Source organism: Bos taurus, chromosome 23, assembly GCF_002263795.3.
Source record: "Bos taurus isolate L1 Dominette 01449 registration number 42190680 breed Hereford chromosome 23, ARS-UCD2.0, whole genome shotgun sequence".
Lineage (NCBI taxonomy): Eukaryota > Metazoa > Chordata > Mammalia > Artiodactyla > Bovidae > Bos > Bos taurus.
Genome location: NC_037350.1, coordinates 50848448 through 50866293, shown reverse-complemented (window position 1 = coordinate 50866293; position 17846 = coordinate 50848448). Strand labels below are relative to the sequence as shown.

The 17846-nt window shown below is 54.5% G+C and overlaps 1 protein-coding gene across 1 annotated transcript; it reads left to right on the top strand.

The window, feature by feature from the left end:
* Positions 1 to 4099: 4099 nt before the first annotated feature.
* On the top strand, positions 4100 to 15505 carry WRNIP1 (WRN helicase interacting protein 1). The gene is made up of 7 exons (NM_001103106.2): positions 4100 to 4935; positions 6663 to 6854; positions 7274 to 7515; positions 11750 to 11979; positions 12920 to 13075; positions 14296 to 14375; positions 14826 to 15505. Exons 1-7 carry the CDS (start codon positions 4195 to 4197, stop codon positions 15099 to 15101), a joined length of 1917 nt encoding a protein of 638 aa, NP_001096576.1. The 5' UTR covers positions 4100 to 4194; the 3' UTR covers positions 15102 to 15505.
* Positions 15506 to 17846: the final 2341 nt, after the last annotated feature.

Sequence of the window (17846 nt, the reverse complement as noted above, 5' to 3'; positions counted from 1 at the left end):
CCAACTTGCATGACCACCAACAGTGTAGGAGGGTTCCTTTTTCTTTATACCCTCTATAGCATTTGTCGTTTGTAGACTTCTGTAGTACGGCCATTCTGATGGTGTAAGATCGTGCCTTATTGTGGTTTTGATTTGCATTCTCTATTAATTAGCAATGTTGAGCATCTTTTCATGTGCCAGTTGGCCATGAGATGGAATTCTTAAATGGCCCTTTGTTCTAGCTCAAAAAGTCTTTTTTCTTCCTCTTTGAGTCTTTCTTCTACCAATGGTTTATCATTTGCATAACTAGGGTTATCTGAGTCTTACTCTTAAGGTATTACATCTTTAAAAACTATTCAAAATTATTATCTCAGGCTTGAAATAATAATTTTTAAAATTGAAATTTCATGGATAAGGTCTCTTCCAGTTCTACTATAAAGAAGTCAGCTTTGATTAACTACATTATGTCTTCTTACATTATGTCTTCTATACAATATCAGTGATCAAAAAAAAAAAAAAAAGAAAGTTTAAATCTGGATAGGGAAGCTGGTATGGTTTATTCATTTTATTTTTCTGGTACCACCATCTAGTGGAGAAAACTTTGAACTTCAGACAGAATGAGCTAGGGTTCAGGAAAACAGAGTCACAGAGGGCTTAGCGGGTGACCAGCGAGGTACTAAACACCTTTACATTCCTAGGATGGCTGACCGCTCACAACGGCCTGCGAGGCGTTGCCGAACGCCCTCAGGTCTGGAAGCTGAGCCTGCGAAGGGCAGCAGCTTGCCCAAGGTCACACCACGCCCCACTCAAGCCCAGATTCAAGGGCAAGTCCGTGCATTTTCACCTCGCATTCCATCCAAGTGGCTTGATTTTATTCATGGATGAGACCACAGGAGTAAACTACATGTACACGTGGAGATACGGAGAGTTTTGTCTTCTCTACTTTTTCTTTTAAATATTTATATATACAAATATGTGAACAAAGCGCTTGTATAGTAATAAGATAGGACTATACTATATAGCTTTGTATCTTCTAACTTTTATTCAGTATTACACAATAAATGCTTTCCATTACAGTAAAAACTTTTGAAAATATATATTAGGTAACAAGAAAGGCAGATACAGAATTACATTTATATGTATATACACAGCAGAGTCTTCAAATGCATTTTAAAAGACTGGAAGAGGGTGTTAAAATATTAACAGTGAGAATGAGTAGATTTTTCACAATAAGTGTGTATTAGTTTTAAAAAAATTAAGTTTTAAGCTTTACATTTATTAAAAGATTCAAGAAGCTTCACAGATGTTGCCTGGTTTGTTGTTACTATTTCAAAATATTTTGTGTTAAAGGTGACCATGTGTCCATTTATTTCTACAAATGTTTAAAATCATCGTAGTGTACTATGTTTCCATATTTAGAAATACGTTCCTTCAAAACTCATTTTGAGGGCAGCCCCAGAACCTGACCAGGAGCAGAACATGCCACACCCAACTGTCACTCTGGCCTGAGGACTGCACTGTTACTGTTCAGTCATTCAGTCCTGTCTGACTCTTTCTGGGACCCCACAGACTGCAGCCCACCAGGCTCCTGTGCCCATGGGATTTCCTAGGCAAGAACACTGGAGTGGTTTGCAGTTTCCTTCTCCAGGGGATCTTCCTGACCCAATGATTGAACCCGAGTCTTTTGTATCATCAGGCATATTCTTTACCACCAGGCCACCAGGAAGTCCACAGATTATACTGAGCTGAAGGTAATTAAGCTGATACAAGAAAAGCTCTCCGCTCTCCCCTTACTTCCTAAGAGCAGGACATAAATTTGCAAAGGTGTCCCCCATCCCATCTACCAGGACAATCGCTGGAGGGAACCCTGGGCCCTCATGGGCCCAGAGGCGGCACCAGAGAAAGCTATATAACGTACGTAACTGGTTCTTGTCTCCCATCTGTTGTTGTTCAGGTGCTCAGTCGTGTCTGACTCTCTATGACCCCATGGACTGCAGCACGCCAGGCTTCCCTGTCCTTCACTATCCCCGGAGTTTGCTCAGACTCATGTCCATTAAGTCGGTGATGCCCTCCAACCATCTCATCCGCTACTGCCCTCTTCTCTTCCTGCCCTCAATCCTTCCCAGCATCAGAGTCTTTTCCAATGATTTGGCTGGCCACTCATACTAGATGGCCAAAGTACTGGAGCTTCAGTTTCAGCATCAGTCCTTCCAGTTAATATTCAGGGTTGATTAACTTTAGGATGGGCTGGTTTGATCTCCTTGCAGTCCAAGGGACTCTGAAGAGTCTTCTCCAACACCACAGAAGAAAGGATCGATTCTCCAGTGCTCAGCCTTCTTTATAGTCCAATTTTCATAATCGTATATGACTACTGGAAAAACCACAGCTTTGACTAGACGGACCTGTGTTGGCAAAGTGATGTCCCTGCTTTTCAATACACTAAGTGTGTCTCCCGTGGGTCCCCATACATGTGCCTTAGCTGTCTGCTCCCTAGAAACGCAAGGCCCTCTCCCTTGTCCTCTCTTTCCTTCAGGTGTGCTGCGTTTGCTGCTAAGCTCCCACCCAAGCCCCCGGTCACCACTAGGTACTCCCTGTGTATGAGACCTGTGCATGCTCACAGGCCCGTTTTTCTCTTTTTGATCTGCCTTCTGTTGGTTAAATTCGAAGGGCCCAGCTAATAAAACCTAAGGTGGAATGAGGAAATTTCTCTCTAGGCTCTGAAAACCTCTTCTCAAACCACCTGCTTTTGTGAAGTTCAGGGGCTATTTGCTCTGGGTAATAATTAAAAGGTTATATAAAAGTTCACGATCCTACATTTCAAACTGTATGACGGCCAAAGGGTAAAGATTCTTTCTCATTTTTGCTTACCTCTTCTAATCAGAAAATCGGATTTCGGTCCTCTTTACAATTGCAGGGAGGTTGCAACACATACTTTAAATCCAGTATCAACTGAAAAAATATTTCCTTTGCTGTTCTTTTTTATACCATCTTTTATATAATGCTAGTTCTCTGTGGTGCTGGAGAAGACTCCTGAGAGTTCCTTGGACTGCAAGGAGATCCAACTCATCAGTCTAAAAGGAAATCTGTCCTGAATACTCATTGGAAGGACTGATGCTGAAGCTCCAATGCTTTGCCCAACTGATGCAAAGAACTGACTCACTGGACACGGCTGGGCGATAGAGCAAGTTCTCTGTGATCCATTCCTTTTTGTAAAATCATTGCACAAGAAGGGGCTCATACGTTCCTTAGGTGGTTGCCTTTCGGTTAAGTTTGAAGCAGTTCGTATGCAGATGAATTAGAAATTCCAGTCTTGTCAGCTTTTAGGAAAGTCAATTCTCCCCTAAAAATGTTTAATTTGTTTTCATGCCACCTGTGTTTCCTTTCTCTAAATACCAAAAAGTCAGGTTTGTGACACGTTTTTTAATTAGTTTCAGAAGAGCAGGAACGCGGCTCAGAGAAGGCCATCCCCTCGCCCGCAGGCCAGAGACGAGCGGGTTCCAACCCGACGTCGCTCGTCCGCCGGCGCCAGGAGATGCTCGCGCGTTCCTAACGTTTAACCACGAAGCGGCCGTGAGACACCACGCGTTTGGGGTAAAAGGCCAACAGTCTGGGGAGAACGGTGCTAGACGTGTGTCTCCGGCCGCCGCTGTGTGTGGCCCTTCGGACTCCCTGAGACAGTCCCTGCCCAGCGTCCCGCCCGCGTCCACCGTAACCCGCATTTCCCCGCCCTCCGACTCCGCCCCCGCCCCGCCCCCTACCGCGCGCAAAGCCACGCCCCTTGCGCCGCCGCGGCGCGTGCCCCACCGCTCCGGCCCGCAGGTGGGTTTGCGCATGCGCAACCTGCCGACCTCCCGCGGCGCCCACCGGAATGGGACGCGCCGCAAACCCGCCGAGAGGCCGCGGACTACGTTTCCCGGCAGGCCGTGCGAGCCGCTGCCCGCGCCGGCCGGAAAGGAGCGCTCCTCAGCCCGCCGAGCGGTCGCGGACTACATTTCCCGTCGGGCCGTGCGAGCCGGCGCCGGCGGCGGCCGGGCGGGCTACCGCGGACTCCGCTTCCCGGCGCGCCGCGCGAGGCGGAGGGGCGGCGGGCAGAGGGCGGGTCGACGCGGGCGGCCCGGACGTGAGGCCTGAGCGGCGCTCTGCGCCGGGCCGCGCGCGTCCTGCCGCCTCCCGGAGCCGGGGGCGCGCGGCGCGGGGCCTAGCGCGGCGGCCGCCATGGAGGTGAGCGGGCCGGAGGACGACCCGCTGCTGGCGCAGCTGCACCGGGTGCAGTGCCCCGTGTGCCAGCAGGCCATGCCCGCCGCGCACATCAACGCGCACCTGGACCGCTGCCTGCTGCTGCACCCGGCGGGCCTGGCGGAGCCGGCGCAGCCCCGCGCCAAGCGGCGCCGGCCGTCCGAGAGCTCGGCGCTCAAGCAGCCGGCCACGCCGACGGCGGCCGAGAGCAGCGAGGGCGAGGCGGAGGAGCCGGACGACGGCGGCGAGAGCGAGGACCGCGAGAGCGACGACGCGCCGCCCACGCCCAGCGGCGCGCGCCTGCTGCCCGACTTCCCGGGCGCGCGGCCCGGCAGCCCGGGCGGCAAGGGCGCGGGGCCGCGGCCGGCGGCGGCGGCGGCGGCGGGCGGCGCGTCCCCGCGGAGCTGGGGCGAGGCCGAGGCGCCGGAGGAGGAGGAGGCGGCGGGCGACGCAGACGGCGAGGACGACGCGGGCCGCTGGGACGCGGACGCGGGCGCCGCCGCATTCGGGGCCCCCGGGGGCCGCCCGCGCGCGCCTGCGGCCGAGGAGGTGCGGCAGCTGCTGGAGGGGAAGCCGCTGGCCGACACCATGCGCCCCGACGCGCTGCAGGACTTCGTGGGACAGGGCCGCGCCGTGGGGCCCGAGACGCTGCTGCGCTCGCTGCTCGAGGCCAGCGAGGTGCCTTCGCTCATCCTGTGGGGGCCACCGGGCTGCGGCAAGGTCAGCGCGCCGTCCCGGCCCTCTGCGGGGGGAGATGGGGGGTTCCGATCAGGGCCCCGAGGCGTCCCGCCCCGCCCTCACCCGCTGGCTGTTAGTAGCCTGATTCTCTGGGAAAAGACAGGTGGCCTGGAGCAGTTTCCCATTCAGGAGTGTGTCCATTCAGTTTTGGAAAAAAAAAAATGCAAAAAATTTTAAATTTCTGTTGTGCTTCCTTCTGTTTAGCTATCGGGTTTCTTGTTCATTCGCTTTGTTCTTGCAGACAGTTCTTCATCAAACCTTGAAACTGTACTTATTTAACAGGGCTGACCTGAGAACTCCTTCCCTTTTCAAGTCGCTTTCATCCACTGTTTTCCATAACTTCTTATGATGCCTTGCCCTTTAAAGAAGAAACTGGGTGCGTCTTGGTGTCCAGTGCTTTCTTGGGAATTAGCACAAGCCCAGAGGTGGGCACTTAGGATACTGCAATCTAGAGAACAGAGCATTGGAAGAACACTTGAGCAGGAGTCTGAAGGAGCCTTAAGGAGGCAGGTGTTAAGACTGAAAGAGAGCCAAGCAGTGCTTAAATACATACATTTTATCTGCTGGAAGAGGGAGAAATACATACATTTTATCTGCTGGAAGAGGGAGAAAGCACCACAGAGTGGAAAGCAAAACCCAGCATTAGGTGCAGAAGAGCTCAGAGCTGTGAGATTCAGACGCCTTGATGGTGTTTTCTTTGGTTTTTCTTTCTAGCTTCATCCTCTGTGTGTCTTGTGCTTTCCTTTGGTCAGATTTAACCCACATAGCTCGGTGCTATGCAATAGCATCCTTACTGATTCCCGAGAAATCTACTTAAGATGCTCAGAACCTTTAATCAGATGGAAGAGGTAGAAGAGGCAGAGAACAAGAAGAACACCCCTGGGGCGGTGAGCAGGACGCACTCAGAGAGGACTCGTGGCTGGAAAGGCAGTGGGCTGGGCTGGTCAGTGCAGAGGTGGGTGACCCGTCCCAAGCCAGGCAGGTGTGGCTTCTGGGCTGGGACTTGCTGAGGAGCAGCCGCAGTGTCTGATGGGGCTGTGTGACGTTCAGAAAATGAAATGCCCCCTTGCCACTCATTCCGGAGCACATTTGCCCCTCTTCACCCCCATCCTTACTGCCGCACTGCGATGCCGATAGTAGTAATAAACTTAATGAGAGCATGTGCCTGTGTATGCAGCCCCGCGTAAGCGCCAGGTGCCGAGCCGCACTTTTCCTTGTATTTCTTCACTTCCCGGGAAGCGCTGATGGAGGCGTTGCTGCTGCTTTACTCCGTCCACAGCGGACGGTCACAAGTGGTTTAGGGTCACCATTGATCCCCCAGCTCAAGTGCTGGTTCTCTTCTGCACTGCCTGCAAGCTTCGGGCTGTGGTCCCCCTGGCTCAGGGGTCTGCGCCTCGCCGGTCGGTGTTGCTGCTCTCTTGGCACCTGCCACCAGGCTCAGCTTCGTCCATTCAGCAGCTCTTTCCAGAGATTCCGCAGATCTTAGCGTCCCCCGGAAGCCATCAGCGGAGTTAGACATGAAGGAGAGGAGGTTGGGATTAGCTGAGCTTTTAGCTGCTTTTCCTGCTTTATGGGTAGCATTGTCTTTAGTGTGTAAACACACACCGCGCTGTTTCAGCTGGCTCTCCTGCCGGGCGCGGCAGTGTCCAGGCTGCTGGTGGGCATGCTGGTGCCCATCCCTCCGTCTCAGTTCCCGCCCTCTCTCGCAGACCACGCTGGCCCACATCATAGCCAACAACAGCAAGAAGCACAGCATCAGGTTCGTGACGTTGTCGGCAACCAGCGCCAAGACAACCGATGTGCGGGACGTCATCAAACAAGCTCAGAACGAGAAGAGGTTTTTCAAGAGGAAAACCATCCTTTTTATTGATGAGATTCATCGGTTCAATAAGTCTCAGCAGGTACGTGCTCTTCCTTCTGGTCCTTGTGAATGTGGACTTGAGTGTGAAGCCTGTGCGGTCACTGCACAAGGGTTCAGGGTGGGGGTGACTAATTCTCCAGGAGCCCAGGCCCTCCGCCCTTCTTCACGCCTGTTACCCTCACTTTTTCTTAGCATTTTCTTGGTGTCCAGAAAATGCTTCCTCTGTCTGATAAATGAAATTGTAGGTGTATCCCGGGGCTGTTGATATGAGAAAAACTACTTTGGGTCAAGTTTCCAATTTTCAGGCATTTGTAATTGAAACATCAGGACTCAGTGGACAGCTTAAGTTGCTGATCGGATCCTGAACTCAGGATTAGGAAAAGAAGGAACAGCCAGCTCACCCTGGATCCTGCAGGCTGATCCTGCAGGTCAGCGTCTTCTGTTTTCCTTCCTGATCAGGACACGTTCCTTCCTCACGTGGAGTGTGGGACCATCACCCTGATCGGGGCGACCACGGAGAACCCCTCCTTCCAGGTCAATGCTGCTCTGCTGAGCCGCTGCCGAGTCATCGTGCTTGAGAAGCTCCCCGTGGAGGCTGTGGTGACCATCCTAATGCGGGCCGTCAACTCCCTGGGGATCCAGGTGCTGGACTCCAGCCGCCCTGCCGACCCTCTGAGCCACGGTGGCAACAGCAGCTCCGAGTAAGCAGCTCTGGCTCCGGGGGGAGCCCCTGGCTGGGCTGGAGGGCCGGATGAGCAGGGTGTCCTTCCAGGATGGACGGGTGCGTGTGATGCTGGGCTGCAGAGGGGCTGCCCTGTCTCTGCAGATGGAGAGACCACCCGTCCGGGCGCCCCCGAGGCTCCTCCGGCTCTGACTGGCCGCCTGGCCCCTGGCTTAGTTCTCGGCATTTGCCTTGGTGCTGACAGGTTCCGGGCTTTTCCTGGCACACCTTTTTATCAAGGCTCGGAAAACCTGGAGAGGCTTTTTGATTATTTTCTTCATAGGAGAAACTTACGTCATGAATCTTTTGGAGTTTATACTCAGATTCCAGTTTTCTTTTTCCTGCAGTTGTTTTTTTTTTTTTTTCCCTGTAAAACTTTGAGTAAGAATTAGTGTAAAAGTTACCGTAAACTTTTTCAAGTGTTTTTAGGGTGATTGTTGTGCATTCTGGAAGTCAGACTCAATTCCACAAAAGGAAAGAAACTAACTGAAAATGATGCCTTAAAGGCCGTCCGTTTGCTCCGGGTGATGTCTCTGTATCGTGAGAGGCATGTGAATCGTGGGCCATCGATTGCCTTACGTGGAGCAGGGATCTTCCCTTATTTGGGTTAGAAGCATGCCTCTGCCGTTTGCTCCTGTCCTAGATGCGGGAGGAATTACCTGGGGTGCAGGAAAGCCTGGACACGGACAGGGACCCACTTGGGCCAGGTTACATGGCTTGAGGGTGGAGCTGGGGTGGGAAAGCCACCCACGCTGGCACTGAGGAGCCCAGAGGGGCCTGAGGGCATTGATCATTGAAGCTTCAGTCGTGAAAGCATGTCTCCGGACTCGGGGCACACTTTTCTCTGGGTGCTGGTTGCTGAGGTCCCTGAACACCTCCCTGTCTGTTCTGGGCCTGAGCACCCCTCCTCACCCTCCCCTGAGGTCTCGAGGGGTTTCAGCGTATTTACTCCTCTTGAGGACCCGCGTGGTGTCAGCAGGGTTGCAAGGACCTGGCTCGCGGCTGGAACCTCTGTGCAGTGTTGTTCTTGGCAGTCAGTTCCCATCCGGAGACTTGCCTCGTGACTGTCCCGAGCAGCCTTTTATTACTCCAACTTTCTAAACTTTAGTTTAGAAAGACTAAAGTTTGGACATGGGTGATCCTGGAATGTGGCTCGTGTGAAAGAGGGGATGAGGAGCCGTTGGGAGACCAGGTGGACTTACCCTGGTGCCCATGACTCCAGACCTGATGGAAGGGATGACGGTGGAGCAGAGCAGACCTCAAACACTCAGGGGAGGACTGTATTTTCCAACTGTGGAAAACTCTCCATCTCTAAAGGCTTTCTCGCAGCCTGCTCATTGGCCTTTGTCATAATGAACGAGGCCCGCTCACCATCTGTCCGTGAGGATGGGCTCTGAGACCGCCTGTATGCCTGTCCTCTGCCCACTTCCTGCCTCGGGTGTGCGCGGTGCAGTCACTCAGAAGGGCAGTCTGTGCCCCTGGGCGCTGACCCGATGGTGGCACAGCGACGGTGATCCACCCCTTTGTCTCTGGTGTTGACAGTTTCCATGATGCCTGTTTGGTAAAAGGATAATACTGAGAGTTCTGAGTACCTGGCTTGCTTTTCAAAATAGCGTTTTATTATGAAGGTTGCAGACTCTGTATGATATGACCCAGTTTTGTTTTCGAAGCTTGACTGGATGGTCACAGGATAGATAGGTACAGGGCGTTCCGGAGGTTCTGCCTGCCCCCAGGCCCACCCCCAGCTCAGTGAGGTGAGAGGTTAGTGGGTGGGTGGCTCGCAGAGGGGGCTCAGCAAGCGCCCTGGCAGCTGCTGTCCTCTCTGGGTGTTGCAGATAAGGATTTGTGGTGTTGTTTTCTTTTATACTTCCCATCTGTCTCAGTTTTTAAAAATACACGTTCCATCCTGAGGCTGTGGGGAAGCTGAAGTCGGCCCACTCGGTGTGCACAAGTGGGGCCTGTCGTCCACCAGGCCCTGTGGGTTAGGGACCCCTGTGCTGCAGCCAGTCGCCTCTGAAGGGCGGCCCTGCGACACTGGCTCAGGCCTCCAGCCCCGCGCTCCCCTGGCACGTGGTCCTATGGGCGCTCTGCTGCCTGCGGCTCCGAGGAGAAAGGCCGTCGGATTCTAGTTCTGGGGCGAGGTGTCGAGGCCGTGTGGGTCTGCCTGCCCCACACAGACAGACACACATATACACACTTGTACAGACACAGTTACACACAGACACACACATATACACACTTGTGCAGACACAGTTACACACATCACACACACATATACGCATATACATGCACACTTATACACAGAGACACACACACTTATACACACTTATTCAGACATGCATATACATATATCACACACACATACCCAGAGACACACGTACTTATACACACATATACACGCACAGAAACATGTACTTAAACACACACATATACACACTTATATACCCACATAGAGACGCACTCACACAGATACATATGCACACTTATACACGCACACACACACACAGACAAGCATATACACACATACGCATAGACACAGGCAGGTGTGCCCTTCCCGTGGCTCCCCCGAGCCACCGCGCCTCCTCTGCTGCTGGCCCCAGTGTGGGTTGTCTGCTGTGGGTTGTCTTTCGGGTGGGTCTAGTGTTTCTCCAGATCGTCCAGAATCCGCTTTGGAAGTGGCTGTCAGCTCTACAAAGAGCAGCGCTGTGGTCTCGGTGTGTATCGTGAGTGTCTGGTCAGGAGGGGCGGCCGGGCCAACGGGAGAGCCGTCCGTTGTGAGCCGACTCCTGGGGGCGGAGAGGCAGCTGGGAGGCTCTGAAGAGGAGTCTCTTCAGAGACATGGCATCTGGGAGACGCCAGAGGTGGGCCTTCAAGGGCAAGTGCAGCCTGGGGTCCTCGACGCTGTCCCCCCAGGGAGGCAGGGCGCCCTCTGAGCACTCCCTGCCCAGCCCAGTGGGGCCTTCGGGGTTGTTCTCCAGGTAGCTGCTTCAGATGATCCGCGTTGATTTATTAATTGCTGTGACATTTCCAGCTGAAGGTTGGCAGGGACACGGCTGAGCTGTAACTTTGAACAGTTATATTTCACTTTGTACGTATGCAGCTAGCCAGAAAGAATAAGATCCCTCTACATAGCTAAAAGTGTTGGACACCTTGTCTAACTAGACAGAATAGGAAAAGTTGCTCAATTAGACTCGGAGTCACAGTTAGACCTTTTTTACGAAGGTCCACGCATGGTCAGTACCCCTGTGGCAGCGTGTCCCAGACCAGAGCCCAGTGCCCAGCTCCTGGGTGCTGCTGTGCCCAGAGGGACTGGGGACAAAAATGAAGATGTGCTTATAGAGTTGTCCCTCAGGATCTGCAAGGCATTGGATCCAGAGACCCCCACCCCCATGGACACCAGAACACGAGACTGGAGGATGCGCAGGCCCCTTCTGTGACAGCCTGATGTTTGCCTAGGACCAGAGCACATCCTCCCATATGTTTGTTTCTCCCAACATTGTTTCTAGGCGACTCATCACGCCTAACAGGATGTAAATAAACCATGTGTAGGTTGTTGCAACCGAGAAGGCATGGCACCCCACTCTAGTACTCTTGCCTGGAAAATCCCATGGATGGAGGAGCCTGGTAGGCTGCAGTCCATGGGGTCGCTAAGAGTCGGGCACAACTGAGCGACTTCACTTTCACTTTTCACTTTCATGCATTGGAGAAGGAAATGGCAGCGCACTCCAGTGTTCTTGCCTGGAGAATCCCAGGGACGGCGGAGCCTAGTGGGCTGCCGTCTGTGGGGCCGCACAGAGTCGGGCACGACTGAAGCCACTTAGCAGCAGCAGCAGCAGGTCGTGGCACATAGGTTCTGAATGCTTTGTACTTGGTTGTCAGTGTGCAGCAGACTCAAGCTGTGCTTTCTAGAACTATCTGGAATTTTTCCCTCTAATACTTTACGTCCGAGGCCGGTTGAATTCGTGCATGTGGAACCTGGAGATGCAAAGGACCGAACGTCGGATGGAAAAGGACCAAACGTCAGGTGAAATAAGCTCGGGACTCAAGGGCGAGGCTCTGCTCAGCTGCGCTGTCTCTGGCTGCTAACAGCACAGGCTTGCCCCAACACCAGGGCTCGGGGTCCCGGACAGCTCGGGAGTGGCCTTTCGGGGATGAGAGGCACAGCGTGCTGCAGGAGGGGGGTGTCCAGAGTGTGACATGCGCTGGTGTTGCAGGTCCTCAGTGCTCATCGAGGACAAGGCTGTGGACACGCTGGCCCACCTGAGCGACGGGGACGCGCGGGCCGGGCTGAACGGGCTGCAGCTGGCTGTGCTGGCCCGGCTGAGCGCCCGGAAGACCTTTGGGAAGAAGGGCGGGCAGAGCTACCCCCCGAGCCGTGTGCTGGTCACAGAGAGCGACGTGAAGGAGGGCCTGCAGCGCTCACACATCCTGTACGACCGGGCAGGTGAGTGAGCACCCGGCCCCCCAGGCAGCTCCACCTGGAGCCTCCCGGCACAGCTCTGCCTCCTGACCAGGGGGCTGACAGCTGGTGTGGAATCGTGGGAACTCAGGTGTGTGTTTAGTTTAAGTAGCTTGGTTCAGTTGGAGTTCTTTAATGAGAGTTAAAATCCTTAATTCCCTTGTGGCTCAGCTGGTAAAGAATCCGCCAGCAACGGGGGAGACCTGGGTTCGATCCCTGGTTTGGGAAGATCCCCTGGAGAAGGGAAGGGCTACCCACTCCAGTATTCTGGCCTGGAGAATCCCATGGACTGTATAGTCCAAGGGGTCTCGGAGAGTTGGACACGACTGAGCGACTTTCACTTTAATTCTTAAAGGCACAATTAAAAATTAAGTTTACGTAGTAATTGGTGCTTTTATTCTGTGCTATTCTTTTTTTAAATGAATTTTGCCATGTGCATTTATCTGTTTTCATAAAACCATATTTACAGATACCAAACCTGACACCAGCTCCTGTTAAATCTCTGAGCTGGAATAGTCGACATCATAAGCACAGCAGTCTGTGTGTCTTTACAAAAGACATGGGCGATGAAGAGTCCCCTGTAGACGAGGGTGTGTGTGATTCTGGGCCGTCGTGCTGGAGTCGGATTTCCACTCCTTTAGAAGGAAGTGGGGTCTCCAGCGTGCTGCCTTCATCGTGGACCCGGTGAAGCGTGAGACCGAGGCCCTTTGCAGCGGGCGGGGATCAGCACCGCCTCCCCGGCCCCGCGTCCCTCGGCGGCAGCGGCGGCAGCACAAGCCCCTCCGCGGGGCCGGGTGAGGGAGGTGTCGGAGCTCACCGTGCTCAGGCCCTCCTGGGTCCCTTGCTGGCTTGGGCTTCCCTGAGGTCAGCCGGGGAGAGGCCTGCGGCGCGGCAGGCGCAGGGCTGAGTGGGGCTCTGCGTGCAGGGGAGGAGCACTACAACTGCATCTCGGCGCTGCACAAGTCCATGCGGGGCTCTGACTCCAGCGCCGCGCTCTACTGGCTGGGTCGCATGCTGGAGGGCGGCGAGGACCCGCTGTACGTGGCCCGGCGGCTCGTGAGGTTCGCCAGCGAGGACGTGGGTGAGTGATGGACGCCGGACGGGGCCTGGGGGGAGGGGGAGGGGCGGGGCCCCAGGAGTGGGGGGGGTGGGGCGGAGCCCCGGGCCTATCTGGGGTGGGGCGGGGCGGAGCCCCGGGAGTGCCTGGGGCGGGGCCTGGGGTGGGGCGGAGCCCCGGGAGTATCCTGGGCGGGGCCCGGGGTGGGGCGGGGCGGAGCCCCGGGAGTGTCCTGGGCGGGGCCTGGGGCGGGGCGGGGCGGAGCCCCGGGAGTGTCCTGGGCTGGGTGGGGCGGGGACTTGGTGGAGTCCGTCCTCTGTTTCTGGGCGTCTGGCTCCCACAGTCACGGGTCCCCGCGTCCCTCTGTAGTGACGCCACGGGGGTGCGGGCCGCCTTCGCAGCTCGTGCCTCTGTCGCCGTGGGGTCCGTGGGACCCCGTGTCACCCCGTGTCACGGGCCTGTCAGCAGCAGTTGCCACGTGGTGTGCCCGTGTCGCACTTGGGTGATCTTGAGACGTTCACACTTGCATCTCCGTTTTTTTTGTTTTGGAGGTCTGTGACAAGTCCTCTTTGATATCATTACTACAAAAAGATTGACCCCCTCAAGGCTTGGGGGACGGCTAGCATGTTGAGCAGTGAAGTGTTTTAGGCACGACAGTGTACTGTTAACACAAGCTCTGTGCACGCTGGGGAACCAGAAAATTCGTGCAGCTTGCTTTGTCGCGGTTTTCACTTTATCACGGTTTTCACTTTATCTCGGTTTTCTTGTTATTGCAGTAGTCCAGAACCAAGCCCACAATCTCTCCGAGGTGCCTGTGTTGAAATAAAAGAAGCGTTTTAATTTTGCTTTGAAGTCAGGTGTTCTGGTTTTCATCAGAGAGCTCCCGAGATGTTAATAGAAAGGGAGGGCTCCAGGCCCCGTTTAAAGGAGATCTCAGAGCCTTAGCTTTCTTTGGTGTCAGGAAGTGCTCTGCCTTCAGCGTGTCCATCCGTCACTGTCTTCATGGCCTCTGCTCTTTATGGGTGTTGTACGTGGGCTCCTGTTTTTCCTACTGGATGTAGAGCTTTTATCTCCAAGGAAACAACAGTTCTCGAGCCTGCACAGTAACCACCCCGTGCACACCTCTGGAGTCAGCTAAGATCGGCTTTTCTGAGGGATTCCTCGGTTAGGGTCTGCAGGCGGTGGTGGGTCGGCACGGGGGTGTGCACGGGGGCTTAACTGGCCCCTGTTCGTATGTGTGGCAGGCCTGGCCGACCCGTCCGCGTTGACACAAGCCGTCGCCACCTACCAAGGCTGTCACTTCATAGGCATGCCCGAGTGCGAGGTAAGGCCCCCGCCCTGTGCCATCACCTTGGGTGGCGCCTCCCTGGGCCTGGACCACGGAGGAGGCTGCCTGGCTCTCTGACCCGTCTGGAAGCTTAGACGCTGTGGGGGAGGGACCTCGGTGTCGGCAGGGTCTCATGTGGGCTCCTCAGAGGTGCTCAGGGTTTCCTGGGGGCAGGAGCCTCAGAGGAGCTGAACAGGATGTCTCTGCAAGTTCACCCACAGACAGAGCAGCTCCTGCTTAGCTTTACGTGGTGGGGTTTTGAGAAGAATTTCATGTGATAAACAGTTCTTTCAGTTTTAAAAGAAAACCACCGGTCTGGTTTAGCCTCGCCTCGGGGAGGGACGCCTTCTCCCTGTCGTGGTTTGTCCAGACCGTGGGCCCCGTGGGATGTCAGCGCAGCAGGGGTCTCCCAGAGTTAACCCGGGGCGACGCCCCCACCCCGCGCAGGTGCTCCTGGCCCAGTGCGTCGTCTACCTGGCGCGAGCCCCGAAGTCGGTCGAGGTGTACAGCGCCTACAACAACGTCAAGGCCTGCCTGCGGGGCCACCAGGGCCCGCTGCCGCCCGTTCCCCTGCACCTGCGCAACGCGCCCACCAGGCTGATGAAGGACCTGGGCTACGGCCAGGGCTACAAGTACAACCCCGCCTACAGCGAGCCGGTGGAGCAGGAGTACCTGCCGCAGGAGCTGCGGGGCGTGGACTTCTTCAAGCAGCGGCGGTGCTGACGCAGGCGGCGACCGGGCGGGGCCTGGCGCAGGCCGTCCGGGCGGCCTTCTGTGCCAGAGACGACGTTCCTGAGGCGGGGGCACGGCTACTGCAGCTATGTGTGTGACGTGACGCTGTGTTCGTTTGCACCCGTGCGACGTTATGCTCATGAAACGTTCTGGCGGCTTCGTGCAATGGATTCACGTTATCAGGAGGTATCTATTTTGTCATAGTATTTAAGTCATAATGTCATTTCACAGTTTAGTTCTGTAGGTTTCTTTTCCTTTAAAAAATGTTTATTCTGGGTAGTTTCAATTGGTTAAAAAAAATGTAATTGTGGTTTAATACTGCATAGTGTTTTGGGTATTTTTTTTATATGCAAAGGTCTTATGAGCCAATAAAACTATTTCAAAGTACTCTTCAATTCTTGCCTGTTTTCCACCTGGAATCCAAGGTTTCAACATCTGTCAGTGTTACATTCTGATGGGTAAACACGGGAAGAAAAATGACCCTAGGTAACAGTTCAGAAATCTGTGTATCTATGAAAATCAACTTTAAAAAATTTTGAAGGATTTTGAAGCATCATCGTGATTGATTTAAGTACAGTTAATCTTCAGTTCCAGAGTTGGTTGGTTCCCATTCCTTTGAGGCCAGTTCTCGGAATTGCTGCAGCTTATGTCATGGCTACAGTCTGATCACCATGCAGCTGACGTCACCTGGCGAAGGTTTCAGCTCGGGATATGGTTCTGAATATCATCTGTAGCCCTGGAGAAGGAACTCAAGGTCCCTGACTCTGCTTCCTGACTAACCTGCTACCGTTGGCTCTCCCTTGACTGTTTGCCTTTGTTTCTGTGTTCTCTCACCTCTCTGATTAGACTTGGCCTTTGGCTAAAGCTTTTCCGCCGACAAAGGCAGGTGGCGGCACCTGAGAAAGGACCACAGGGTCCTGCTCTGCTTCACTGACTTCTCAAGCTCCCTCCCGCTGTTGGGCACCCCTCTCCTCCGGGGGGTACCCCACCTGCTCATCTGTTGGTGGTCTGCCCCGTGGAGGGACCCCTCCCATCCTGGGCACCGTTGCTTCATCCGTGCATCACGTCCGACTTCGGGATCCTGTGCTCAACCTGCTCACGTGAGGCAGAACCTGCAGTCGCTTTAAGGAGCACGGAGGCCTAGGCAGCAAAACCACCGAGAGTCTGTGCATGCGCTTACTCCGCCTGCAGACCTGCCTTATGGTTCAGGAATAAACTCTAGGTTGAAGGATTTCCCTTGGTGTCCAGTGGCTAAGACTCCTGGCTGCCGAGGCAGGGGGCCCTGGTTCGACCCCATGTCAGGGAACAAGGTCCCACGTGCTGCAGCTAGGACCCAGCACAGGCGGGTAAGCGCTGAGATGTGTGCGGGTCTGTTGCTCAGTCACGCCTGATTGTGTGTGGTCCCGTGGAGCATAGCTCACCAGCTCCTCTGTCCATGGGATTTCCCAGGCAAGAATACTGGGGTAGGTTGCCATTTCCTTTTCTGGGGGATCTTTCGGACCCAGGGATCAAACCACCATCTCTTTCACGTCTCTTGTATTAGCACGCAGGTTCTTTACAACCAGTGTCATCTGGGAAACCCTAAAAAAATTTTTTTTCAAATAAATTGGAAAAGAAGCTCCAAGTTGGCCGTCCTGGCCAGTTGCTTTCCTGTCCCTCCCTCTGCAGGCTGAGTGGGTCTTCCTGGGGTCACAGAGTTGGCCGTGATTTATTTCACTGAGTGTGTGGGGGACCCGTTCAGTCGGGACACTTGAGCTTGAGTTCTGGGACGGTTTTTTTCATTCGTTAAATACTGAGTGCTTGCCCCACACTGAGCTCTTGTTGGGAACATTAGGAAACAAGAGAAAATCCTGTGCTATGAAACCGGAGTTAAGTCCGTCCTTACCCCAGGGTGGACGTGGACAGGATGGAGGTGTGGTTGAGATGTTGGTGGCCAAGTGGACCTCATCCAGAACTGGGGTGGGTGTGGGGCAGGAGTCTGCTGCCCTGATACCCGGGGGTGGGGGAGCCTGCCAGGCAGTGGGGGTGGCCCTGGGCAAGGAAGTGCCAGGCAGACCAGTGTCTGGTGAGGAGGCTGGTCTGATACCTCCCCAGTGGAGGAGGGGAGGCAGCAGAGGCAACAGAGCCTTGTTGGTTCTGGAAGGCTGGGCTTTTACTCTGCGTTTCTAGCAAAGGAGCGATGTCCTGGGTCGCCTGCACTGCGGCGCTGAGCCGGGACGGGAGGGCGGCAGGGTGCAAGAGGGGAGGTGGCACCTGCAGGGCCAGGGAGGTGTTGGTGGGCAAGCAGGGGGCAGAAATGGTGAGGACCGATCTGGGGATGCGGGTGACTGCAGGGAGAGCCAGTCACGTTTGGCAACGGGTTGTGTGGAAAGTTGTGACCAACCTAGACAGTATATTGAAAAGCAGAGACATTACTTTGTCAACAAAGATCAATCTAGTCAAGGCTATGGTTTTTCCAGTGATCATGTATGGATGTGAGAGTTGGACTGTGAAGAAAGCTGAGCGCCGAAGAATTGATGCTTTTGAACTGTGGTGTTGGAGAAGACTCTTGAGAGTCCCTTGGACTGCAAGGAGATCCAACCAGTCCATCCTAAAGGAGATCAGCCCTGTGTGTTCTTTAGGACTGATGCTGAAGCTGAAGCTCCAATACTTGGGCCACCTGGTGGGAAGAGCTGACTCATTGGAAAAGACCCTGATGCTGGGAAAGACTGAGGGCAGGAGGAGAAGGGGACGACA